This window comes from Camellia sinensis, chromosome 3 (genome assembly GCF_055761805.1).
Source record: "Camellia sinensis isolate YWXY chromosome 3, ASM5576180v1, whole genome shotgun sequence".
NCBI lineage: Eukaryota > Viridiplantae > Streptophyta > Magnoliopsida > Ericales > Theaceae > Camellia > Camellia sinensis.
In genome coordinates, this window is record NC_138963.1 from 176732818 (window position 1) to 176758822 (window position 26005).

Below are 26005 nucleotides of genomic sequence, written 5' to 3' on the forward strand. Positions count from 1 at the left end.
TAACCATTACTTGATTAGTTAAGGCCCCATTCAAGGTGATGGCTTTTGGACTAAAATAGCAAAACATTAAAAACACCCAACCATATTTTTCTATCCACATCTTTACAAGTTTATATTTTTCTATCCACATCTTTACAAGTTTTTTTATAAAAAATTTAAAAATAAACTAAAATATTTACTTTCCAAACGAGTTAGTAGAAAAGTAAAATAAATTATAAAATTGTAATAAAATACGATTAGCCCATACTATTTTTTGATCAAATAAAATAGAGATAGGCTTGTTTACATTTTACTTTGTGGATTAGATGGTGTTTTTAAGCTTGCAAAGCTCACCACAGGTTTTTATTTTAATAATTTGAATTGTTTTATAGATAGAGCTTATTGAGTACTTTATTCTTGTAAAAAATTACATTAATCAAATATCAATAGTTACTCGATCGAATCAAATTTTTTTCAATAATTTATTTTAAAAATTATATTTACCGTTGACAGAAATCTGATCCGATCAAGCAGTTATCAATATCTGATTAACATAATTTTTTACAGAGATAAAGTACTCGACGAGTTTTATATATTGTACAATTTGAACTATCGAATCAAGACCCTTGATGGGCTCCACAAACCCAACAATACATTTTAATTCGATGTCGAGCTGGAAAAAAACCCAAACTATAAATAAAAATAAAAATAAAAAAGTTCACTTATTAAAGTGATATACATACCTTATGCATACAAAATATATCTATATGTATATCACATTTGTACCTATATAAGAATGTTCTGATTCAACACTACGCAGTGAGGCCTCTTAGTCGTAGACTCTGAACTGAAAACAACCGTAAATCAACTACATAGCAGACTACGGTACGCTCTCTCAATGATCTTCTTCTTAATGTGTCTTCTCAATTTTTTGTTTTTGTTTTGTTTTTATATCCTGACGAGTGATGATGATTAGGGTTTTATTTGCTTTTCCATTTGTTTTCATACTTTTTCGAATTGTGAAATCGTTCATTGTCACAGTTGTTTCTGATGATGCAATGACTGATTAGTATATGAGCAATTGTTTTCCACAAAGACTCAATTGATGTTTCAATGTTGATTTGACAATTGTTCCTGACAAATTAATGGATTCAGAAACTAAAGATATAGACATATACACACACACACACATATATAAGACTGACTTGCCGATTGAAAAGGCAAATGAGCCTCAACTGAAGTTCATTCCATCTATGAGAATGGTTCTTGTTGTGTGGAACTTTTGTAGGCCCTGTTTGGAATGAATTAAATAAGCAACTTTTTGCTAAAAAAATAAAAATAAAAAAAGAAGTCAAAAGAAAATAAGCCTTTATGGGATGTCTCTCCATCATGAAAAGTAGTTTTTTTAGCAATTTTTTTAAAAGATCTTGCCCTAAAATACTTTTAGAAATTTCAGCCCGTCCCTACAGGGGCTCCATAATACTATAAGGCCCTGTTTGATTGGGGTATATGATGGGGATATACCCTTTTGACCAGATATAGGGGACAAAGAAAAACTTGTGGGTTTCACCTTTTTTATATCCTTTGTTTGTTACAGGATATGAAATCTTGTGGTATATTATATCCCTCAAAATACAGGATATGCAATACCAAACTCCTATGGTATTGTATATTCCCCACCATAAGAGGTGTCATTCATCCAACGGTAAAAAAATAATCAATCTCTTCTTATCGCATGCTATATCCTACACTAACCAAATATAGTACAAGTGACCATGCAATATATATAATTCATCTTATATCTTAAACATATTATTTCCCATCTTATATCCCTAACATTGTGTTTGGTTTGGGGATTTAGGGAGGGATTTGTAAAGCAAAAGGGAAAAGGTGTAAGGTGTGTGAAACTAGGTGAAATGTAGGTATATTAGGGATAACCCGTGCCTGAAGGCACTGTGAACAATTTTTGTTTGAACGTGCTACGAAATTCAATTATAATAAATCAATTTAAAATGACAATATCACTCCAATTTAAAACTTCACATAAAACAGGAACAAAAGATATAAAGAAAATTGAAATAAATAAATAATAAATTTTAAATTTTTTATTTCCTAATGAATTTATCATGAATGTAGGCTTCCCACCTCATTCACATAATTGGGGTGATACCATCAAGAGTTCCCACGTCATTCTCTAACATATTTTCAAAATCAACCCTGTTTAATAAATAGTTCAAATCATTCTAATAAAACATCAAATATCAATAGGAATAGTTCAAATCCTCCAAACTTTTTCACTGTTTCAACTAACTACTTATAAATAAATAAAATAAAATAAAATAAAACTAACCCAAGTTATTTTAAAGACTAACCTTATTGTTAATACCAGAATATCATGGATGATAAAACAAACCCAAGCTAATTTCACAACCAACTGTGTTGAAAAGTCAGAGGTCCTGAAAAGAAAAATGAATTCAGAAACAAACCATGAAAATTCATAACCATGATAGGGGGGAGGGGGAACTAAAGTATATAAAAATTAAGAGGCAATAATACTATAACATCCTCCTTCAATCCACTAATAAATTATTCATGCACAATAGACACTAAATTTTCACAAAAATCCATGTCAAGCATATGTGACTTCCACCAAAATATGCAAAGATACTAAATTTAGTGAATTTTCAAGGGCACTTTACTATCCACACTCAATAACCATCCATAAGGTCCAATCTTTTACATTGATAAGACACTTTACAAAAATATTAGAAATTCAATAAAGTACACATTAGTAAGAAGCTTTACAAAAGTAGTTTAACATCAAGGATATACTTTACAAAATATTTGTCAATTTTACAAAATGTATGCCATATAATGTCTTCAAACTTGTTCTTTTACAAAAAGTACTTGGCCGCCTCTAAAGCGCTTGGACACCTTCAAACTTGTTCTCCATCACATTCTGAAATGTCCATGTATCAATTTTTGTGTACTTTTTCCAGTGAGGAGCATGCACAACAATTTAATATTTAAAAAACAATAACATTAGCATATTGAAACAATACAAAAAATAGATTTTGAAGCAATATGGACCAATGATACCTTATTATAATTCCATCGGAGCAATGTAGTCTTATTTATCCTCTTGAGCTATATAGCTTTTTCAACCCAATCCTATAAAAGTTTGACTTGATCATAATTTAAACACAATTTTAATTCAAATACACTTTCAATTTATTTCTGTCTTTCATCATTTGTGTTCTTTTTTAAACTTTAGTTACTTCCCTCTTGTATTTGGAAAATTTTATATATCTTTGTAAAATATCCTTTATAGTTTTTTAAGGATGCATAATTTAGTTTAAATATCATTAAAAGCATCATGCTCATCTTCACAAACTTTACAGTAAAAAAGAAAATTACACAGAGATTATGCATCCTCCAAAATATCACATTCCCCCTATGATTTTCTTTACACATGTTCCAAAACAAACTTGAAAACAACCATACCATTTGTGTATTTTTTATTCCCTTTCTTGAGTAGTTTTCCTTTCCTTTTCCTTTAAACTTCTCATTTTCTTTCGCCTCTACCTTTGCTTTTGCCTTTGCCTTTAAAAAAATAAACAAAAATTATTAAGAAAAAAAAATGTGAGAAGCAAATAAATTTGATTAGTGGGCTTACCCCCACGAACACAGAGGACATTGAAGTCCCGTTTATTATGGATCACAACACTGACATTTCTGTTTTGAAGAAACTTAATCTGTGTATATATAGAAATGCTTTTGAAAGGTCAAAGAAAAATTATATTAAGGAATGAAGATTAAATAAAAAATGTGTATAGAGATCTCATATTACTGTTTCCTCTAACATATCATCCACCTGTAAAAAATAATACAAAAGCATTTGATTATGAGAAAAATTATAAATAATAAATAAGAAATTAAGTCTCAATTCATAAACTATAATATGAATTAAAAAATATGAATGTTGTGTATGATATGAATTAAAATGAACTCCAAGGTTGTTGAATAGGTTGAAACACCAGAGACCTGTAGTGATGAAATAACTCATTTAATAGTGCTATAAATAGATTGGGTTTAAATACCAATGGGTTGTACAATGACTATTTGATTACTTAATTGTGCCATTATTTAAATACAATGGGCTATTTCTTTCTCACTATAATCCTAATTTTTAACAATCAAATAAAAACAAAAGATCACAAAACATTACTTTGCAAAATAACCCATATCATTTATCAGAACACTAAGGGTGTGTTTGGTAACGTTTACGTTTTCAGTTTATATTTACAAAAATTTTATAAACTGGTTTTTGTTTATTTTTTGTTTATTTTTAGAAAAACATAAACTACAAACTCGTTTGGTAATTGACAAAATGTTTAAAAAAAATTTAAAATATAAAAAAGAGTGAGAAATGGCAAATGGTGGCAAGTGGCGGCGGAAGACAGCGGTGAAAAATGGTGACGGTGGGTGGTAACGATGGGTGGTGGTTGGTGGTGGGTGGGTGGGTGACGGGTGGTGGGTGGTAGCGAGTGGGTGGTGGTGGTGGTGGTGGCGGTAGGTGGATGGCAGATGACGGGTGGTGGGAGTGGTAGCGGGTGGGTGGTGGTGGCGGGTGGTAGTGGTGGGTGGGTGGGTGGGTGACGGTGGCGGGTAGTGGGTGGTAGCGAGTGGGTGGTGGTGGTGGTGGTGGGGGGTGGTTGGTGGTAGTGGCAAGTGGGTGGCGGGTGGGTGGTGGCGGGTGGATGGGTGGGTGACGGTGGCGGGTGGTGGTGGTGGTGGTAGATGGGTGGCGGATGGTGGGTGGGCGGCGGGTAGGTGGGCGTGGTGGTGGTGGGTGGGTGGGTGACGGTGGCGGGTGGTGGGTGGTAGCGAGTGGGTGGTGGTGGTGGTGGTGGTGGATGGTGGTGACAGGTGGGTGATGGTGGCAGGTGGGTGGCGGATGACAGGTGATGACGGGTGGTGACGAGTGGGTGGTGGGTGGGTGGGTAACGGTGGCAGGTGGTAGCGAGTGGGTGGTGGTGGCGGTGGTGGGTGGTGGTGGGTGGTGGCGAGTGGTAGTGGTGGTGGTGGTGGTGGTGGGTGGGTGGGTAGGTGACGGTGGCTGGTGGTAGGTGGTAGCGAGTGGGTGGTGGGTGGTGGTGGCAGGTGGGTGGTGGGTAATGGTGGTGGTGGTGGTGGTGGTGGCGGCGGCGGCGGCGAGGAGTGGGTGTTGGTGGCGGGTGGTGGGTGGTGGTGGCAGGTGGGTGGTGAGTAGTGTTGCAGGTGGTGGTGGGGGGTGGGTGGTTAGTGGTGGTGTCGGAAGACGGTGGTGGTGTCGAAAGACGGTGGTGGAAAATGGTGGCGGGTGGTGGTGGTGGTGGGTGGTGGTGATGGGTGGGTGGGTGGGTAGCGGGTGGTTGGTGGTAGGTGGTAGCGAGTGGGTGGTAGGTGGTGGTGGCAGGTGGGTGGTGGGCGAGGGTGATGGTGGTGGTGGTGGTGGCGGCGGCGGCGGCGAGGGGTGGGTGGTGGCGGCGGCGAGGGGTGGGTGGTGGTGGCGAGTGGGTGGCAGGTGGGCGGTGAGTGGTGGTGGCAGGTGGTGGTCGGGGTGGGTGGTTGGTGGTGGTGTCGGAAGACGGTGGTGGAAAATGGTGGCGGGTAGTGGCTAGTGTTGGGTGATAAAAAAAAAAAAAAACTCAAAACTCAAAACGGAAACACATTTTTTGTGTTTTCATTTTTTGGCCAAATTTATAAACTGAGACTACTGATTTATAAATCAAAAATTTTACCAAACAAGTTTTTATTTGAGTTTTTAAAATTTTTGTAAATATAAACAGAAAACTGAAAACGTAAGTGTTACCAAACGGCACCTAATCATATTTGAAACACTTCAATCTCATTGATACTTTATTTGATTCATTGGAATGAGTTAAATGATGATTTCCATTGCAATGAATTTTTCATTATTCTTTTAGTCAACCAAATATGAGAAGTGCAAGCAATCTTTGCACTTTATTACAGTGAACCAAAGACTACCTTAGAGTTTCACGTGGCATTTTATTCCAGAAGATTGAAACATAGGGGAAAAGAAAATAGGGGAAGAAACTCAATCAAACTGCCAAATAAATAGTATGGAAGTAGACAACATTTTCTCTTTCTCTAATCAATCATCAATTTGAAGACACTGCAAGTCCAAATTCTAAGCTAATCTAAATATGCAAAATTCCTTTCAATCTAGTGATGTTGTACATACAGTTGGTTGTTGGATGAGTTTTGGTCCAAAGTCTGCCGCTTTTGGCGCTAATTTTAATGGCCAGGCACATCTTATAGGAGAGAGGTTAAATTGTAAGAAGAAAACGTTACATATGAAAAGGCTATATCCAATTGCAAGAATAAAATATAGGAGATGTAAAAAGAAGCAAATCTATTTAGGACTAAGTTCCAAGTTAGAGTTAAAGACCCAAAATTTATTTTTGAAGTGTTTTTTTTTTTTTTTTCATTTTTTGTTTTCAAGTAAGAAAGGTACTTTAGATTATAATTAACTCTATCATCAAGGCATTGCTTGAACATAAGTTGTCTAAATTGGCAATTAATTGAACTCTACAAAGAGTTAAACCCACCCAAGCGTGGCTAAACAACCAACAAAGTCAAACTCTAAACAACCAACAAATAATATATTTAAATCAAACTCAACCACCCCAACCTCATAATTCCCGAAGCTATGAAATTTTCCTCTATTTTTTTTCAATAATCAAACACCCAAAAAAGTCACACAAAAAAAAAAAAAATGTAATGATAGGAAAAATCCAAAAACCAGCAAATTTGACTATCCAAGCCTATAAACAACAATTCCTATTTAGCAAAGTTGAGAACTCTATCCGCTAAACAACAATTTCCAGCAACATATAAAACATATGTTAAAAAACTTAAATCGCATCCCATATCCCAAAAATGTCTGATTTCCTAAGATGAGAAAACAACAAAGAAAAACAATCCATTTCCATTATTCATTCATAATCAACAATGATTTAAGATACAACTATAACCTGCTCAATCCATTTCAAAAGCATAACAACAAACTGAGCATCACTGTAACAATGTAATAAATATATTTAAAGAAAAAAAAAAGGTTGAATGTAACAATCAATCTTCAAAACAAACTAAAATAGATATGTAACGACGTAAAATGAAATGATGGGTGTTGAAGGTGGGGGTGGGGAGAGGGCTTCGAGCGAGGGGGTCACATATCAAAGCCGTTGGGGCGGGTAGTGGTTTTTTGGCTAAATGTCATATAAGACTCCGTATTTTCCTACCTCTTCATTTTGGTTTTCCCCTTTGGCCTGACACACTTTCAACTTGGAGCACGAAACTCATCATTTTTGCAATATGCATTCATCGGACTGGACCAAACAGTTGCATATAGTTTTCTAGTTGTGTGTAAACTTGGTGTTCTATCCATTTCTTGAAGAACCAATGTTTTTGACTTAAGGTTATATTAGTTGCTAAAATTAGAGGGCTTAAGTTTTGCTATTTTTGAATACATACTTGGGTTTTCTATAGCCAAATACAATTAAAAAATAATATAAGCAAAAAGCCACAACTATATAAGAAGCCAAAAAGCAAGACAATCCATTTCAATTATCACAATCCAATTTACTGGATTAATAAATGATACTGATTACTTGAAAGTAGAAAAATGAAAGAAAAAAATAGGAAAAAAACAACCTATCATTGGATTATTAATAGGAAGAATAGCCCCAAAATGTCTGATTTCATGATTAATCCCTAAAATAATCCATTTCAATTTTAACTTGCTTAATACAATTATAAATTGCTTAATACATTCATAATCAAAAGCATGAACAATAAAATGATTCAAAAATTATAACCTGCTTAATACAGATTTATGGATAAATAATTCAAAAGCACGAACAACAACAATGTAACAATCAACAACAACAATGTAACAATCAACAACAACAACAATATAACATGCTTCACACAATCCACAATGGAATTAAATTGTTAAAAGCTAGTTTAAAAGAATTAAATTGGAATTATGTTTAAATGAAAAAATAGAAAAAAGAAAAATTATATTTCATTCATATTTTACTCGCTTTTTTTTTCTTTTACCTTTCCAAATCTCTACATAAAACCATGATTCAATACTCTTAATAGATTTATACAAAAGAACTATTGTACTGAACTTTATAGCTAATCCACATAGATTACATTTTCTTAAACAAAACCAAGAAAATCTATAGTAGGGATGATGTTGCCAATTAAAGCAAAGTTTTAATTAAAAATTGTTGATCAGTCACGCACTCCGATACTTTGATTAAGGCAAGAAAGTGATGTCCTCAACTTTGATTATGTTCACAAATTAAACTTGCAACTCAATTATTGCTCAATCACTTCTCTTGGATATCTAAACAAAATTCAAAATTAAGCCTAACAAAGATATCTAAACAAAAATCACAAATTAAACTTGCAACTCAATTATTGTTCAATCACATAGGTTATCTACTCAATGCTCTATCTAAGCATCCCTTCAAGAAGATGGCAAGCAACAATATTATGATTGCCTATTTGCTCCGGTTTCCACTGGCCTTCTAGCCAAAGCAGAGGAGAAGAATGGTGTTTTCTATCCAACAAACTTGCTTTGCCAACAAAGCAAACTCTAGAGTAATTTTATATAATGCTGCAGCTAATAGAATGTAGTTTAAATTTGAAAAGTTTTATTTACTTCTTTTCACTATTCTCTAAGTTCACCAACTAAGCAAACTCAAGAGTAATTTACACGGTGGGACATGATTTTAGGAGAGAAGAGAAAAAAAAAAAAAAAGAACTTGCAACGAATCTTATTACTAAGCAAAGAACTCGCGTTGTAAGACCTGGAGCACATTTTATTACAATTATTTGTAATTTTTATTAAACAAACAATAGAAACTAACACGGTGGATACAAACCAAACTGTAAAAAAAAAATGTAGTGAATCAAACCAGAATATTCACATTAAAATGTATTAATAAAAAATTGTCCATGCCTACAACACTACTGATATTTCTAGTGAATTGTAGGCAAAATTAATTATCTCATGGTAGATACTGAAAATTTTAGGTGTGTCATGTACCGACACTAAAAATTCTTGGTTCAAAAGATTGGTATTACTGAAATTGGTTTTCTTCTATAAATTAAGATTAAACAAAATTAAGATGAGCAATATAGAGTAGGAATGAGGTTGCCAATTAAAATTTTATTCAAGTCTAAGCATATGCCCAAAAAAAAAAAAAACACACACACACACAATAACAAAACAAAACAAAAACAAAAAAGGAATCTCAATGAGGAGTTTAAGTTTTTGATTTAGAAATTGTTGATCAGTCATGCACTAAGATACTTTGAATAAGGCAAGAAAGTGATGTCCTCAACTTTGATTATGTTCACAAATTAAACTTGCAACTCAGTTATTGTTCAATCACTCTTCTTGGACAATGATGGATAAACAAAAATGATGACAGGTTATCTAACAAAGATATACATAACAAAGAAAAACTCAAGAATGGTGATTACACAAGTTATATACTCTATACACTCTAACTAATCATCCCTTCAAGAAGATGGCAAATAGCCATATTATGATTGTCTATTTGCTTTAGTTTCCATTGGCCTTTCTAGCTAAAGTAGAGGAGAACAAACCTACATTGCCTTGTTCACCAACTAATAGATTGTAGTTTAAATTATGAAAAGAGACATGAAACCATATAAATCATGAAACCATATAAGTTCACCAACAGTTTTCTTTACTTCTTTTACATGGCAGGACATGATTCTTAGGAGAAAAGAGCCCCCCCCCCCAAAAAAAAAAAAAAAAAAAAAAAAGGAAGAGAGAGAGAGAGAGAGAGAAAAAGATGAGGTAATTGAAACCATATAAAGCGTCTTAACCATAAACAATGACAACAAATAAAGCCAATCCCTAAAGATATCTTAATGGCACTTCCAAACAAAATCAGACTCCAATCAAAATTGAGTGAATTCCTGTAACAAAGCTAATCATTTCAAGAACTTGACACATCTTAATCCAAGAAATTATTCATGAAACAAACACAAACACAGCCCTTTATTGGCCAAGAAATTGAGTGAAGCATCTTATTTCTTTCTTTCTTTCTTTTTTTTCCGGTTTTTTTTTTTTTTTTAATGTAATTATTCATGAAACAAAACCATATAAGAAAAAATGTAGTGAAACCAAACTACAACCAAACTGCAAAATCATTTCACCAAATCCTCCAAACAACGCATTTCACCAAGTCAAGCTCACTACCAGAATTGTGCAAGTAAATAAGAAAAGACAAGATAGAATTGTGCAACAATACATACCAAAAAAAATAAAAGACAGGATAGAAGAACCCTTTATTGGTTTTGTTTCCTATGGTAAAACAACCCTTTTTGTCTTCACCAAATCATATATTTCCTGGGTTTCTTGCCGAACAGGATAGAAGATTTTTCAAACCCTTAGAAACACAAACACAAACACAGCCCTTACTGGCCAAAAACTGTACGATGTGTTGATTAATTCCCAAAAATTGTCTGATTTATTAATTAATCTATTTCATGAGATGAGAGAAAACAACTCAAAAAACATGAAGAAAGTGAGAGTGGGGGGACTGAGACCTTGCGGGGAAAAGAGGTGTTATCTGAATATGACGACAACCACCGAATCAACGAACAGCCGGTGAAGCAACGAAGAACCACCGAAGCAATGATGATGAATGGGTTCGAATACAACCACCGTGGCAAAGAAAGAGAGAGAAACAATGTTGATGAAATGGGTTTTGGGTGGTGATGGGAGAGTGAAATGTTTTGAAATGTTTTCAACTTTCAAGCTATATCGAACGATGAAGATAAAAAGACAGTAAATATGAAATGAACAATCTCAACCTTTAAATCCATAAGATAGATGTTCCATCCTGATTCAAACCCACTTCAATTAAACTAATGTAGAACAATGCAACTCTCAACAACCAATTCGAAAGACTTTTGCTTAAACAGTATGATACTGTGAACGGCCTATTCGTGAATTTTATAATTCTGTTAAGGGCCTATTCGTTGAAATAGAAAAATGAAATGTGATTTAGATTTGAATGAGACAAATAATAATAATAATAATTAGTTGATAATTGTAAGAAAAAATTAATAAACCAGACTTATAAATTTGATTTTCATAAACCCAATTTGATTTTAATAAACCCAAATAATGATCAATCACAAACTATAAACATCAAACACAATGTTTCAATCACAAACTGGACAATGTTTCAATCACAAATTGGACAATGTTTTAATGTTTCACCGAATCAATGTTTCAATGTTTCAATCACAAATTGGACAAACCTTTTGATTACTGAAATTAAAGATTATTGATTATTGAAATTAAAGATTAGAGTAAAGATATCCAAAGATAGAACAAATAACCAACAAAGTATAAATACTAAAGAAAAAGCCCAGGTTTGCTCACCTGAACAGTATGTATACCAGATTATTCCTTTGTTGAATACCCTTGTTCCCTTTTGCAGTCCCCTTGTTCCCCTTTTGCAACGGCTCCATCGTCAATATTCAAGGGGGTTTGGGCTGCCACTGTTGGGATAGCGGAGAGAGGGAGGGAGGAAGAGAGAAGATGAAAAGAGTAATAGGGGGTTTGGGGTTCGGCTGCCGGCAAGGGTTGGGCGGAATGGGCTCCGATGGAGGTAGAGAGAGAGAGGGGGTGCCATCGTCAATATTCAATGGTGTTTGGGGCTGCCACTGTTGATGAAGATTGTGATGCGGAGAGAGGGAGGGAGGAAAAGAAGATGAAGAGAGGGAATAGCTCCGACAAAGAATGGGCTTCGATGGAGAGAGAGAGGGTGTATGTTTTCAAAATTTGAAATCATCAGAAAGAGATAAATGGGAGAGACAAACGGGAGTGAGAGAGAGAGAGAGAGAGAGAGATTGGATGTGTGTTAAAAATGAGAGGGACAAATGGGAGTGAGATATTTTGAGCCCTTAGATTAAATCAATCTAATGGTCTAAATTTTGACACAGGGACAGAAGTCGCACCCGGATTCAAATTCTGAGTTGTTTTGTTATATAGATTTTATGCAAATTTCACCTACCTTTTCTCTTTCCCTTTCCAAATCCCTTCCCAAATCCCCCAATTAAACACAGCGTAAGTGTTACATATCATCTTCAATCGCTAACCCCATATATCTAATCTGGACAATCAAACAGGGCCTAAGAGTTAAAAACAAGTTTAAGAATATGTAAAAAAGCAATTTCCGAACCCCACCTTAGCTATTGATGGTCGGGGTTTAATTCTAGAGTACCTGTAATAATTTATGTAATTTATGTATTATTGATTGATTGATTATTGTTCAATTACAATTACAAGGATTCCTATTATATAGGAGTGTGTTTGGGAGTAGGTGGAGAGTAGGTGAAGTGGAGGTGGTAGTGGTGTAGTGGGTTAGGTTTAGTGGAGTAGGTGAGGTGGTAGTGGTGGTAGGTTTATGGTAAATTCTAACAGCCCCCCGCAAACTCAAGGAGGATAGAAACTAACCAACTTGAGTTTGAAGAGAGGAACAAAACAAGAAAATACATAAAAATAAAAAAGGATAGGAGACACTGTATGGTCGTGTCAGACCATTGGTGAAGACACTGGATGGTGGTGTCATAACGTTGTAGAGGACACTGTATGGGGGTGTCATAACGTTGTAGAGGACACTGTATGGTGGTGTCATAACGGTGTAGAGGACACTGGATGGCGGTGTCAGACCGATGTAGAAGACAGTTTATGGGTCATGTCGGACCGTTGTAGCAGACAATGTTGTGACAGTTTACGGAGTCTTGCTGGACCCTTGTAGAAACTAACCGGAATCAATGTCGGGACAGTTTACAGAGTCTTGTCGGACCCTTGTAGAAACTAACCGGAATCTATGTCGGAACAGTTTACAGAGTCTTGTCGGACCCATGAAGGAGCTAACCGGAATCAATGTCGGGACAGTTTACAGAGTCTTGTCGGACCTTTGTAGAAACTAACCGGAATCTATGTCGGGACAGTTTACAGAGTCTTGTCGGACCCTTGTAGAAACTAACCGGAATCAATGTCGGGACAGTTTACAGAGTCTTGTCGGACCCTTGTAGAAACTAACCGGAATCAATGTCGGGACAGTTTACAGAGTCTTGTCGGACCCTTGAAAAAGCTAACCGGTATCAAATGTCGGGACAGTTTATAGAGTCTTGTCGGACCCTTGGAAAAGTGGCACCCTCAAAAGGTGTGCCCAATTTTGTCAAAAGGCGTGCCATCAAAAGGCGTGCCCAATTCATCAAAAGGTGTGCCGGACATGATGGCGAGGCACGTGGGCGCCTTGGCTTGCGTGCCCGTTTGTCGGCTGGTGGTAAGAGGCGCGCGATGCGCGTGGCTGCCTCGGCTATAAGACAGAGGCTGAGGCTGAGGCAAAAAACCTGCGAGAGATATTCTGAGAGAGATTCTGTAACACTCTGTTTTCTGAGAGAGAATTCTGAGAGAGATACTGTGTAACACTCTGGTGCCTAGAAAATGGCTTCATCGTCTTCCCGCGGGCTGCTCACCCTCTTTCCCGACCTCAACGAGAGAGAGAACTGGTGCGGTGGCACTGGAAACTCAACCAAGCGCCCCGGAGTTTGCTCCGTTGAACTTTCCGATGCGGTCGGTGGAGCAAAGAATGGCAGTGCAGTCAGATGTGGAGGCCAATCAGTATACTTTGAAGGCATGTGTTGAAAGCATGACGGCGGTCACAAACTTGTCGAACCGGCTGCAGAGTAGGACAAATGAGGTGCAGCATTTAAACTCCCAGCTGGCTCTGCTTCAACGCATGTATAAGGATGCGCGAGCAGAGATAAGCGTGCTAAGGGCAGAAAACAAGGAGCTGAAGCGGAAGGCCACCGTGATGTTCCGATTTGGAGGTCCTCCATATGCTGCAGTGGAGGAGTATGGGGGAGTGATCATGCCCAGTGGAGTGGGAAACACGGAGGCAACACCGGCAAGGGCCGCCCAGGACGGAGGCAAGAAGAAAAGGCCGGCGGAATAGGCGAAGAAGTGAGGTCGATTGGTGGCCGGCTGCAGAAAAGAAAACAAAGCTGTTGGTTTTTTTTTTTTTTTTTTTTTTTTGGTGTAAAATGGTGATCGGGTTGAACCCCGACATGAATAAAATAAGTTTGGTGTGCAGTTCTTCCGCTTCTTCATTCGTTTTTTTTTTTTTTTTTTTTTTTTTTTTTTTGGAAGCAGAAAAAAAATATATATATATATATATATTCTATAGACTCTAGTGGAAGGAATGATGGGTGTGGTTGTAAAGTAAGGGAAACGTGGGTGGAAAAAGGGGAAGTGGCTGCAGAATAAAAAAAAAGAGGTATGGGTGAGAATATAATAAACAAAGACAGAGAGAGAGAATAAAAGAAAAGAAAGGTAAGGAAGCATCAAAGTGGCGGATACATCTCAAACCCTTTTAAATTACTAATAAAGACTGGGAAACTCTTAATCAAACCCAACCCAGTTCTTCACAATTCAACTGTCATTATCAGCAGAGGGCTTCGACGACCCACCAGTCTTCTTCGGAAGCAAAAGGGTGTGAATGTTTGGCATAACACCACCATTCGCAATGGTCACATCTCCAAGAAGCTTACTGAGTTCTTCGTCATTCCTCACAGCAAGCTGGATGTGCCGAGGCACAATCCGAGTCTTCTTGTTGTCCCTCGCAGCATTTCCAGCCAATTCAAGCACCTCAGCGGCGAGATACTCGAGGACGGCGGCGAGGTATACCGGAGCTCCGGCGCCGACTCGCTCGGCGTACTTACCGGCTTTCAAGAACCTGGCGATACGACCGACCGGGAATTGCAGACCGGCCTTGCTGCTCCTCGATGTGGCCTTCTTGGCAGCTCCAGATCCTAGGGTTTTGCCTCGGCCGGCCATTGATGATGATGGTTTCAAAGAATAGGGATTTGTATTTGTAGAGAGATAAAGATCGAAACTTTAGAGAGAGAGAGAATCAGAAAATTTGGGTTTGTCCGGCGGACGGCCAAGGCGAGGCTGCCGCCCGCCGGTGAAGCGGAATCACTAAGTTCTTACCTTGCTCACCTTGCTCTGATACCATGTAATAATTTATGTAATTTATGTATTATTGATTGATTGATTATTGTTCAATTACAATTACAAGGATTCCTATTATATAGGAGTGTGTTTGGGAGTAGGTGGAGAGTAGGTGAAGTGGAGGTGGTAGTGGTGTAGTGGGTTAGGTTTAGTGGAGTAGGTGAGGTGGTAGTGGTGGTAGGTTTATGGTAAATTCTAACAGTACCAAAATGCAATCTACTTGCATTGTCAAAACATATAATGTTTTTGACCAGAACACAACTGCAGGCAATCTCATGGATGCAGCAACCAACTCAGAAACTCCACAAGATACTCTATATGAAGAAATTAAATCCTTCTTTGACTCAGCACCTCCTCTAAAAGATGGTCCTGGTATCAGTAAGAAATTAAATGAATTTATCGAGAGGAATTCTCAGTCAACAGGCAAGTTTATTTCTATTTAGCTATTATTGGCTTGATTGCTTTGTTCCCTGTCTGTATAATTTGGTCTGTTCAATGTTTGAAATGTATTTTCAGGAGGCGAAGGAACTGGCAGGGTCGTCTGTGTGACATCTGGTGGTACAACAGTTCCTTTGGAGAAAAGATGTGTACGCTATATTGATAATTTTAGTTCAGGTCATAGAGGAGCAGCATCCACAGAGTAACCACACTTCTTACTATTACAAAGTATTATCTGACATTCTAAGTTTTAGTCCTGTTATGACCAGATGAATTTTATCATTAATTACAGGTATTTTTTGAAGGCTGGATATTCCGTTATCTTTCTCTACCGTAGGTGAATACTCTCCTTGTGTTAAGCCCCCTTTCTTTATCACCTTTTAATGAGTACATCTAACCATAGAATGGAAAAAAGAAAAAGAATTCGGTTTGTCATTTTTCTCTTCCAGTCACCCAAAGATGTTTTTTTCTGTCATTTTTCCCTTCCATTCACCCAAAGATTTTTTTTTTTGGGTCCCCAAGAATGTCTTCTATACATTTCTGCTATAGTCAATAATGTAGGGCTAGTTATGCAGGGGTTCCTGCCAGCCTTTCTGTAGATCTCTTCCAGAAGATCCATTGCTTGAATGTTTTGAGGTCAGCGAGGAGCTTAATATTCAAGGTCTGTTGTTTCTGAATCTCTTGGTTGCGATAATTCATATGTAGTTTTCTTTTGGGCAAGTATAACATGTTCACCAAAAAAACACCAAACATGCAACATCATGACACAGGAGCAATATAACTTATCATGCAGGCCTGTCCTATAACATATAACGTAACTCCAATGCTTGATGTCCTTTTTCTGATCAACAATGAAGGGAAAAAAAAAAAAAAAAAAAAATCCACAATATCTTTCATGGATGGTTAACAATCTCGAGATTTTAATTGTGCATTACTTGGGTATTTTATTGTAGAGATGGATATTTTTTTCCTTTTTTCTTTTCTTTCCCCACTAGCAGATGTTAGGGGAAGGAGGTCAATGTTTCTGATATTGTTTACTGGTAGCTTCATTATAGAAGCATTTTGTTGACTTTCTCATGACTAATTTAATGATTTGAGTGTAATAAATTCGCCACTAATAGTTCTGAGTGAATGATTAGACTTTGTTATATTTCAGTGCACCAGTCACATTCTGAAGCAGTGAAGAGAGCCATCGGTGAACATTGTGGTGTATGGACAATCACAATGCTTTTAGTTACTTTTAATGTTTCCAGTGCATTGGTATAAGGTTAGCTTGGTAAACAGTGAACCATTTGGAGATTTCATTTTATTGCAGGCAGTAGAGGGAGGCCTCTTGTTGAAACTTCCCTTCACTACCATATTTGAGTATCTTCAGGTAAGCTTCATTTGATCATTTTACTTATTTTTTTTTTGAAAATCTTGACTAATGCTCTGATTGGCAGTGTAGAAATTTCATATTCAGCTTAGGAACTACTAACAGATGAATTATCTTGGAGGATCAATTCAGATGAACTACCCATCACCATTGGCTTCAGGAATTTTAGAACTTCCTTTTTCCTCAGCATTCCCAAAAGCCACAATTGCCTTTTGTTCTCTTGGTTCAAACAAGTAGTGTTTGAATGGGGAGCATCATTATTGTAGTATATCTTTCACAAAGTTTTCCGTTGATTTTTGTTTCCATGTATGTACCGTTGTGCAAATTTAATAGTCTGGTTTCATGCATGCAGTTTCAACTTGACATTTGTTTTTAATGGATAGCTTGAGTTATTATATGCTTATTGCAGCCTAGACCCTGACTCTCCATACTTATTGCTGCTTTACTCAATTCCATGGAACAATTATTTCAATATTTCATCTCTGCATCATGAGCAGATTTTACAGCTGATTGCAATGTCAATGAGGAATCTTCAGACACGCGCAATGTTTTATCTTGCAGCTGCTGCATCTGACTTCTATGTTCCATGGAAGAGTATGGTAACATTTAATTTTCTTGAAATGTTGTGATTTTTCCTTTTATTGTTCAGAATTTGGTACTTGATATATTTTGGTGGCGGTTCATGAAAACTTGCTGCTTGTGTTTGGAGCTTAAGGAAGTTGAGAACTCTTGTCATGGTAATTGGGATCGTCACTATATGTGGTGTACCTTTTAGGAGAATAATTTAGGTTTTGCACATCTATTCATCTCATTCACACTCGTGCACTATATGATGATACACACCTCATCTAATAGCTTTATCGTTTTCCTTGATTTTTCTGTAGCTTATGTAAATGGAATCTGAGGCTGCTTTAAAAGGCAATAGGAAGTAGATCCAGGAAACAACAAGCTTAAGCAAAAGAAAATTGATAACGATTTCAAATTTGTTTGTTGGGGCTTTTGTCATTTGCTATCATATATAATCTCTACTTAAAATTAATAACCATATATGAAGATCACTCATGATACACAGAGACATCCAACCTTGTTTGTCATGAAACTGGAAAACATAGTTTAGTGTTTGAGTTAGGCCTCGTTTGGAAACAGGTTTTTTTAGTAAATTTTTGGTTTTTTGGCTAAAATGTGATGTAAAAAAAACTAGTATGTTTGGGATGACTTTTTAACTTTTTACGAAAATATGTGCAAAAAGTAGAGAGAAAATGGAATCTTTAGCTTTTTGGTATGGATTGTTGGCTTTTTGGTTTTTTTAATAACTTTTTAGCTAAAAGGGACACTTGCCAAATGAGACCTTAGTGTCATTTCAGCTGGCGCTTTTCTAAATGTTGAATAGGTGGAACATAAAATTCAGTCTGCATCTGGTCCTTTGGATATGCAACTTGTTCAAGTCCCAAAGACGCTGTCTGTGTTGAGAAATGATTGGGCTCCCATGGCCTTCTTCATATCATTCAAGGTTAGATATTTTATCCTAATTGTTTAGATGAAAATTGCTACATGATTTACCTGCACTATTAATATATATATATATACAATGTATTTATGAAAACATTAAAATTTGCTAGCACTTGTTTATGCATATATGCACTTGTAAATATCCACTTTTGCTAGTCTGACTGTGGGATACATTCACCTCTCTCTCTCTCTCTCTCTCTCTCCAGCTAGAGACAGATTCCAATATTCTTCTACAGAAGGCTGACATGGCCCTTAAAAAGTACAAGATGCATGTGGTAGTGGCAAATGAGCTTTCAACACGTAAAGAGAAGGTTGTAGTTGTCACGAGCAGTGAAAAGATTTCAGTTCTTCGAGACTCCACTGAAGCTGATGCTGACATAGAAAACCCATTGATCAAACTCCTTGTGGAGAAACATTCATCTTACGTTGAAGATTCAAATTCTTGATTGCTTACAACACCAGATATGTGACAAATAGATCAAAAGTGTTCAAATTATGCTCCCTGACAACAAAATTTTTAAAGGTCTGATAAGAGCTGTGTCGTCTAACTTCATTTTTGTCATAACTGCAAGCGAAGTCTTCTATTATAATGTAATCTGCAACATTGAGGCAGCTTTTTGTTGTTATCTTGATAGAAATATTTTGAAGAGATTGGAAAGAAATACTATAATTTCTTCCTTTTATATGGAAGAATTTGGACTTTCATGTGTGAAGGGTCGCTTTCATTCCTTTCTATATTGAATCTGTGAACAATATTATGTACAACTTCTTTTTTCTAATATCCAATTAAATAAAAGAAAGTATTTGTATAAGAGAGACAGAGAGACCTAATATGCGCAACAATATTATGTACAAATTTTTTCTAATATCCAATTAAATAAAAGAAAGTATTTGTATAAGAGAGACAGAGAGACCCAATATGTGCATGATCAATTGATCACCTACACAGCCTCGTCATCATCTGTTTCAAGCTCGAGGCCCTCTGCAGCAAGAAGCTGGCCAATCACCTTTTTCTTTTCTTCTTCTGCTTTCTTTCTCATTAAATCCCTCTTTCGTAAGACAAGCGTATGCCGCTTAAGGGTGCTGTTGAAATTCTCCAACGATGCTTTCTTTTCTTTTGCCAGAATCTTCCTTTCTTCTTCAGGATCAATCTGAAATTCCATCCCAGAACATAAACATCTACGAAACACGTCCCAAGAATCAAATCCAATTATTTCGTGGAAAGCAGCCAAAAGGAGAGTTTGATTAAAGCATTTAGACAGCATTCGCTCTGTTTGGCTGTGTGTATATATATATATATATATATTTTACTTATAAAAAAATAAAAATAAAAAATAAAATAAAAAAACATTTGAAAATTGTTACCGAAAACTTTCTGAAACAACCCACCTTTGTTTTCTGAAAACACAAAAATGAAAACAAAAATAAAAAATGGAACATTTTTTTTTTTCTAATTTCAAAAAAACAAAAACCAAAAAACGAAAACATAATCAAACAGAGTGATTATTATCACTCTCTCTCTCTCTCTATATATATATATATATATGTCATATTAACCCATTCTATAGATCCAAATGTAATGCTTCCCAATCTATTATGTCATAATTTCAGTATATACAAATTCTGGAAAATAATTATGCACGATGAGTTGGATTATATTAGGTAATGGACTTTCCATAGATCATTATGGAGTTGAAGAGCAATATCCGAATCATTGTAGGAATATTGAGAATAATTCAACACCTTTGAACGAGAAAGACGGCGCACGCGGAGATTCATCTCACGCTGCTGCTGCTCAGCCCAAGCTGCAACAGCCATATCACCCCGCTGGTCAAAAGCTTTGCGCTTTTTCATAAGCCACTCCATCCATGCTTGAGATGCCTGACAAACATAGCCATAAACACAACAAAATGAGAAACTACTAAGAGATGAAGGAAAACATTTAAGTTAAGAAAGTTTTCTACAAGAAGAAATTCATCCCTCCAAAGAATCTACACTTCAAATGTGTGGGAGTTAGACCTATGTATTTTGTGAAACTTAAAATTATGATCCGAAATTGACAACTTTTGACTAAATAGAGGCAACAAGAAAAACTCAATATACAGGTTCAGTGGAGAAATAAATGACTCAAATCACTTCAGTCAAGATCTCAACTTATCATATGACCTTCAAGCATTACCAGATCTATGTGCAGTGAGGTGCCCGGAGGAGAAAGAAATAAGCTAACAAACTATGACGGGGCCTTGCATCACAACTCCCAGCTCCATAATAATCTCACAGCTTAAAGTGAATCAAATAAAATATTGAAAGCAGTAACTGTTTCAATTGAAAACATGCCACCATAATATTCAGAGAACACAACCATCAAGAACTTGAAATTAAAAGGAACATGAAGAAAGAATTTGTACGGATGACACCAAATGGAAGATGCTGCATCTTGCATTTAATTATATCAAAGCACAAACACCTATTTACGGAAAGCTTTCCAACACAAAAGGAACAAATTAGGAATTTTACAAGCACACTGTGGACTTTGTCTTTGAGTAATTAAGGTTTTGGCATAAATTTGATCTTTATACACATTTTGAATTAGTATGAGTTGCCAGAGAAAATCTCATATTTCGCATCATAATGTACTCTGTCGAAAGATGATAAATCTATTTGAGAAAATCATTGGCATTTCTTGCTGTTCCATTTATTTGTTGGTCATTCTTTGTTCGTTTTGCTTTTGTTTATTTGTTTATTTTTTTGTCCATGTTAATATAGAGGTAGTTGATATCCTTTCGTACCAAAGAAAAAAGATTATCATAGAGTGGATGGTATATAAAGATTTTCAAAGTGAGAATTGATTTTGCAGCACCCTTTGTGTCATGCTTCATTTTGTTTTATTCCTTTTTCAATTTCATTTTTTGTTTTGGCATACAATTTTCACAAATAGACACAAACGGCTAGTGTCAAAAAATCCCTACATTTTCCCCAACAAAATTCAAAATCGAAACTTTGCAACTCATAATAAAATATGATATTAACTGTTAAAATAATCAAAATTTCACCTTCATGGGGTTGACTCGATTATCAATATCATATTGCCTTCGCTTCTCCACATCCATGAGCAGTTCATAAGCAGCTTGAATCTTGATGAATCGAGCTTCGGCTGTTTCCCCTTCCTCAAGGGTCCCCTTACCATCATATACTTAGGACAGAAGGACAGAAGAAAGGATCAGTTTCATGTCTGTGACCAGATGCTAACTTTTCAACATGGATAGATAACAGAAATTGACTGTTACTTTCATAAAAGGATGAAAGTCCCAAAGTGTTAGGTTAAATAAGCTATTGTGGCAGATTATACAAAATAAGATTTCCAGAAAAACTAGATGCTACTAATTCATGGTTCAAAGTTACAACAGTATCCAATACTGAGTTGAGCTGGTGTCCACGTCGCACAACCGTTCTCTTCTATTCTTATATGGTACATATTAACTACTGTGGCTTAGTCACAGTCCTACGAACCAGAAACACAACATACAAGGCGTTTTATAAGGATAAGTGATGAAAGCAAAACCGTCGACAGTTTTTGATGAATTGAATTTGGAGTTATGAAGGTATATTTGGATGGCCAATGTGATCTAGATTCATAGCTCAGGTGGTGAAATTTAAATATGGGTTGAGCAATATTCATGGCAAAGTTCAACTGCTCAACCCCAACCACCACTAGTAGTTGTGCAAACAGAGGGCCCAAACTTATTTATATTAAGATCAAATCTTTTCAATTTATTCAGGGCGTCGGGAAAGGCTATCTATATCCACGTATATCAGTCATAAAGTACAAGACAGTAACATTTAGCCATTACATGAGTAATAACAATATGCATGTATTCATATAATTTATACAATGGGACAAGAAACTGAAAAGTCATGATTATGTTTATACAGGAATATATATCAGAAAGAAAAAATAATAATAATCAGCACAAGAGTCAGCAAAATTACATGGATTCAAACTGTGAAAAGAACTTACATAAGGCACAACATAGTATGGCTTGAGTACAAGTTAAGGGCCAGATATGATAGGTGTCAAGTATGAAATGAGCATGCATGTTTGACAAAAGAAAGCGACAAGAATTTCTTTGCTAGAAGTTTCAAAGCATGCTCTCTTAATATTCCTTTGTTTTTTATAAATATTTCATATGACTGAAACTTCCTTGCTTCTCTTTGTCGTAGAAAGATGATTTGATGACTTATATTGTGTGTGTCCCCATGTAAAGTCATTTGGAAGCTAGATGGATCTAATGTCTATGCAGACACTGAAACCTGGAATGATTGATCATACAAGTCCAATCGGCATAGACACCAGCCGTTTTGGCGAAATAGAGGCTATCCTGAACTGATATTAGGCCATTTCCCTTTCATATGATTTTTTTTTTTTTTTTTGGGTGCAACCTTTCATGTGAATTGCATCCTATTTAATGGGCAGAAATTCCTAACAGAGAGAATGATAGAGGCAGCTAAGTGGTCTTGACATTGTATATCCTCATACATTTCCAATTTTCCTGCTTATAATTAAGAACAATCTCCCACCATATTAGGATGCAACATGGCATTAAAAGAATGATGACAACAAAGAGGAAGAGAAAGGGTTTCCTTCAAAAAGCAATTTAGGGATCACCTAAACAGCAAATACAATATCTAACATGGTTTCACGAAAATTAGGACTACAATGCAAAGAAAGATACTTTACCCCAAAGTGTACCAGAAGTGTTATTCATTTATTTATTTATTATTGCCGACATTAATATGCCTTAATTTTTCATATCTAGAATACAAGAGCAAAGCCATTGAAGACACCCATTGGCTAAAAAAAATAAAAATAAAAATTTGTGTATCCACAGTTCATAAGGTATTAACACCTTAAGCATTCTAATCCAATGATTTATTACACTTAGAAACTTGTAAGAACTGAAATGAAGAGCATACCATCTGGATGGTAGAACTTGGCCAAACGTCTATAAGCTAACTTTATGTTCTCTTCATCAGCATCCCTTTCCAACTCTGCATTTGTAAGAAAAACATTAGATACTGTAAATTACCCATCATTACTAATGAAATAAAGTAAAATAGGAGACAGTAAAGAGCATGTCTCATACTTAATTAGATAAAAGGATAAAATTTTTCTACTAATACATCTTAAACAGGCATACACACATGCAACAAGTTCAATTCAACTTTGGCATAGAATGTACATTGCCACAAAATGTTCTTTACTTCTTTGACACAAATACTGGTAATACTTTTATTAGAAATATTCGATAACAAGAGTGGACAGAACCAGCTACAATAATAATAAAAATAATGATCATAATAAAAACATTACAATTATTATAAATGTTATTCTATTTTGATATTTTATTTTAAACTTTTAGTTTGGACTATGTTTTTGATCAGTTTGGTTCACCTAGCTATGGCCTAATCATTCCTCGCATAACAAGTTCTAGCTTACGCCATAGAAAGCATCCCCTGGGAAAGCTTTAGGGTCTGGTGATCGGCGTTAAAAAATAATAACAAAACAAAAATGTTACCCTTTTTCAGTCATCTTTTTATTTGATAAATAACGTGGAGTTAGGTGGCAATACACATAAGTATACATTGTTTTTTAAAATTTCATTTGAATTGCATACATATCATATCACATATACCCCATCACAAGTGGGGCTAATGATTAAGGGTGGAAAAATACAACATGCTGGAAAAGAAATATACTTTGCAGCAAAGTCTAAAGTAATCTAATTCTATCATCTCATTATATAGGGGTCAAAAATAGATCTTTATCAAAGATCTGGACATGAAGCATGAATAAATACACTTGCATTGCATAGCATGGTCAAATACAAATTCAGTAACATTACACATCATATTCTTATTAATCTAAGAATTTGGAGCTTTATTCCCATACTTCAAATAATATAATATAATTTCTTGTTTGACTGGTTATTTTCTAAACATAAGGTCTTTAGTTAAAATTACAACAAAGGGCACAATGTATACAATTCTATACCCTAAAAGATCATAGTTTTTTTATAGAATATGACTGTTTGCGAGGAATATTTTATTGATAGGTATTTGCTAGTAAGGAAGATGAACCCAGCTAGTTTATTTTCTTGCAAACCTCAACATGCATGTGCAATTGCACAGTTTTGAATCTCCTTTTAACTTTCCAATTTTCAACTAACCTCCACTCTTCTAAGCCAACACATATCCAAAAGAACACCTTAGAACAATGATATAATAGAGGATGTAGAGCTTCTCACCTCTTTACAAACAGAAAGTAAAATCCTCTTAAACATCTTCATTTCTTTCTACAGTGGCTACCTACAGAGAGTTATGTGCATCTAAAACATATCCAAAATAATATTTAAAAAAAAAAACTTTAAATATCTGATATTGAAAACAATATATACACTTTCAAGCTATGTTTGGTAGCTAAAATCTGAAGCTACCTTCAAAGTTAATTAGAAAAATTCACTCAACTTTTCCTTCTTTAGTTTCTCCCAAATAACTTTCTCGGCATCCAAACAAAGGATCGAGTGAAAATAACCACAAAAAAACTACCAAATTACCGAGAGTTTCGTAGGGAGATTTCGCTTCGGTCCATTTCGACGCCCTAACCATCGTCTTCCTCTGATTCAATCTCACCCAGGGCTCATATTTGGGCACGTCAGAGGAATCGAACCAAAAAGAAAGCACAGAGGGCGAAGAAAGACGAGGCTTGGAATTAGGGTTCCGAATCGAAACCCTAACGACAGATCTCGATCGAGACCGAGCTCGGTCCCTGCAACAGCACGCGATCGACGAGAACACCGCGTGAGGTCTACAAATCGTTCTCAGATTGCTCATATTTTTTTTTTTATGCTTGATTGATTGATCGTTTCGAGATCAGAATCGAATGGAATTGAAATGAAGTCTGAATGAATCTGAAGACGTGAAGGAAGTTAAGATGAATCTTGAATCTGAACGGGGAGCCTCTGTCTCATACAACAAATCCACTCTATATACACAGTTAATCATATTTAATTTTATTACAATTTTATCCCTCAGTAAAATTACTATTTTAGACATCATTATTAATTCAAAACATCTCAATGCACACATCTATTTAGAGTTCACATCTGTTGCATCGTGCACACATCCATCCAAAGCAAAACGTCTCCAAGTTTGTAGCTTCATTGAGCTAGAAGTGAAAGCAGAGTATTCGTAGCTTCTCAATGCACTTATTTATCAACCTTCCTCATTCATAGGGAAAGCATCATTGTTATGGAGGATTTGCCTTCTGAAAATCAGCAAATAAGTGTTTATGAGAAACATAGCGAAGGAAATGTGAGTTTCTCTTCTTCTTCTTTTTTTTCCAGCGTCATTCGGATAACCAGAGTCGAATTGTATTATTTGGTTCGGAAATCTATTACCGAAATAAGTATTTATTTTCAGAAGTTGTTGTCCGAACAAAGTGATTAATTTCGGAAGTTGTTATCCGAACAAAATATTTAAATTCGAAAGTT

The 26005-nt window shown here is 35.9% G+C and overlaps 2 protein-coding genes and 1 pseudogene across 4 annotated transcripts; 1 reads left to right on the top strand and 2 right to left on the bottom strand.

The window, feature by feature from the left end:
• The first annotated feature begins 703 nt into the window (after positions 1 to 703).
• On the top strand, positions 704 to 19267 carry LOC114260205 (phosphopantothenate--cysteine ligase 2). 2 transcript variants are annotated; one of them, XM_028200263.2, is made up of 10 exons: positions 704 to 864; positions 15401 to 15556; positions 15650 to 15773; positions 15864 to 15908; positions 16147 to 16232; positions 16728 to 16780; positions 16887 to 16946; positions 17444 to 17545; positions 18337 to 18456; positions 18662 to 19267. In XM_028200263.2, the coding sequence occupies exons 2-10, from the start codon at positions 15409 to 15411 to the stop codon at positions 18899 to 18901; spliced, it is 978 nt and encodes a 325-aa protein (XP_028056064.2). In that variant the 5' UTR covers positions 704 to 864; positions 15401 to 15408; the 3' UTR covers positions 18902 to 19267. The 2 variants fall into 2 exon arrangements, with proteins under 2 accessions (XP_028056064.2, XP_028056065.2); XM_028200264.2 differs by lacking the exon at positions 18337 to 18456.
• Positions 14126 to 15031, bottom strand: LOC145822934 (putative histone H2A.1 pseudogene; annotated as a pseudogene). The gene has a single exon (XR_014364794.1). The product of XR_014364794.1 is annotated as a putative histone H2A.1 pseudogene (transcript).
• On the bottom strand, positions 19163 to 25507 carry LOC114260206 (uncharacterized). Its single transcript, XM_028200265.2, has 5 exons — positions 25070 to 25507; positions 23430 to 23504; positions 21509 to 21648; positions 20199 to 20336; positions 19163 to 19606 (listed from the first exon to the last, which is right to left on the bottom strand). Exons 1-5 carry the CDS (start codon positions 25344 to 25346, stop codon positions 19397 to 19399), a joined length of 840 nt encoding a protein of 279 aa, XP_028056066.2. The 5' UTR covers positions 25347 to 25507; the 3' UTR covers positions 19163 to 19396.
• Between the last annotated feature and the right edge of the window lie 498 nt (positions 25508 to 26005).

What these genes read in the sequence shown, in the direction of transcription:
- LOC114260205 (XM_028200263.2), top strand. Translation starts at nt 15,409, where the DNA reads ATGGATGCAGCAACCAACTCAGAAACTCCACAAGATACTCTATATGAA. An exon ending in GAGGAATTCTCAGTCAACAG is followed by an intron (nt 15,557 to 15,649) that starts GCAAGTTTATTT and finishes ATGTATTTTCAG; the next exon opens with GAGGCGAAGGAACTGGCAGG. An exon ending in CCATATTTGAGTATCTTCAG is followed by an intron (nt 16,947 to 17,443) that starts GTAAGCTTCATT and finishes CATCATGAGCAG; the next exon opens with ATTTTACAGCTGATTGCAAT.
- LOC114260206 (XM_028200265.2), bottom strand. Translation starts at nt 25,346, where the DNA reads ATGAGCAATCTGAGAACGATTTGTAGACCTCACGCGGTGTTCTCGTCG. An exon ending in ATCTCCCTACGAAACTCTCG is followed by an intron (nt 23,505 to 25,069) that starts GTAATTTGGTAG and finishes TTACAAATGCAG; the next exon opens with AGTTGGAAAGGGATGCTGAT. An exon ending in ATCGAGTCAACCCCATGAAG is followed by an intron (nt 20,337 to 21,508) that starts GTGAAATTTTGA and finishes TATGTTTGTCAG; the next exon opens with GCATCTCAAGCATGGATGGA.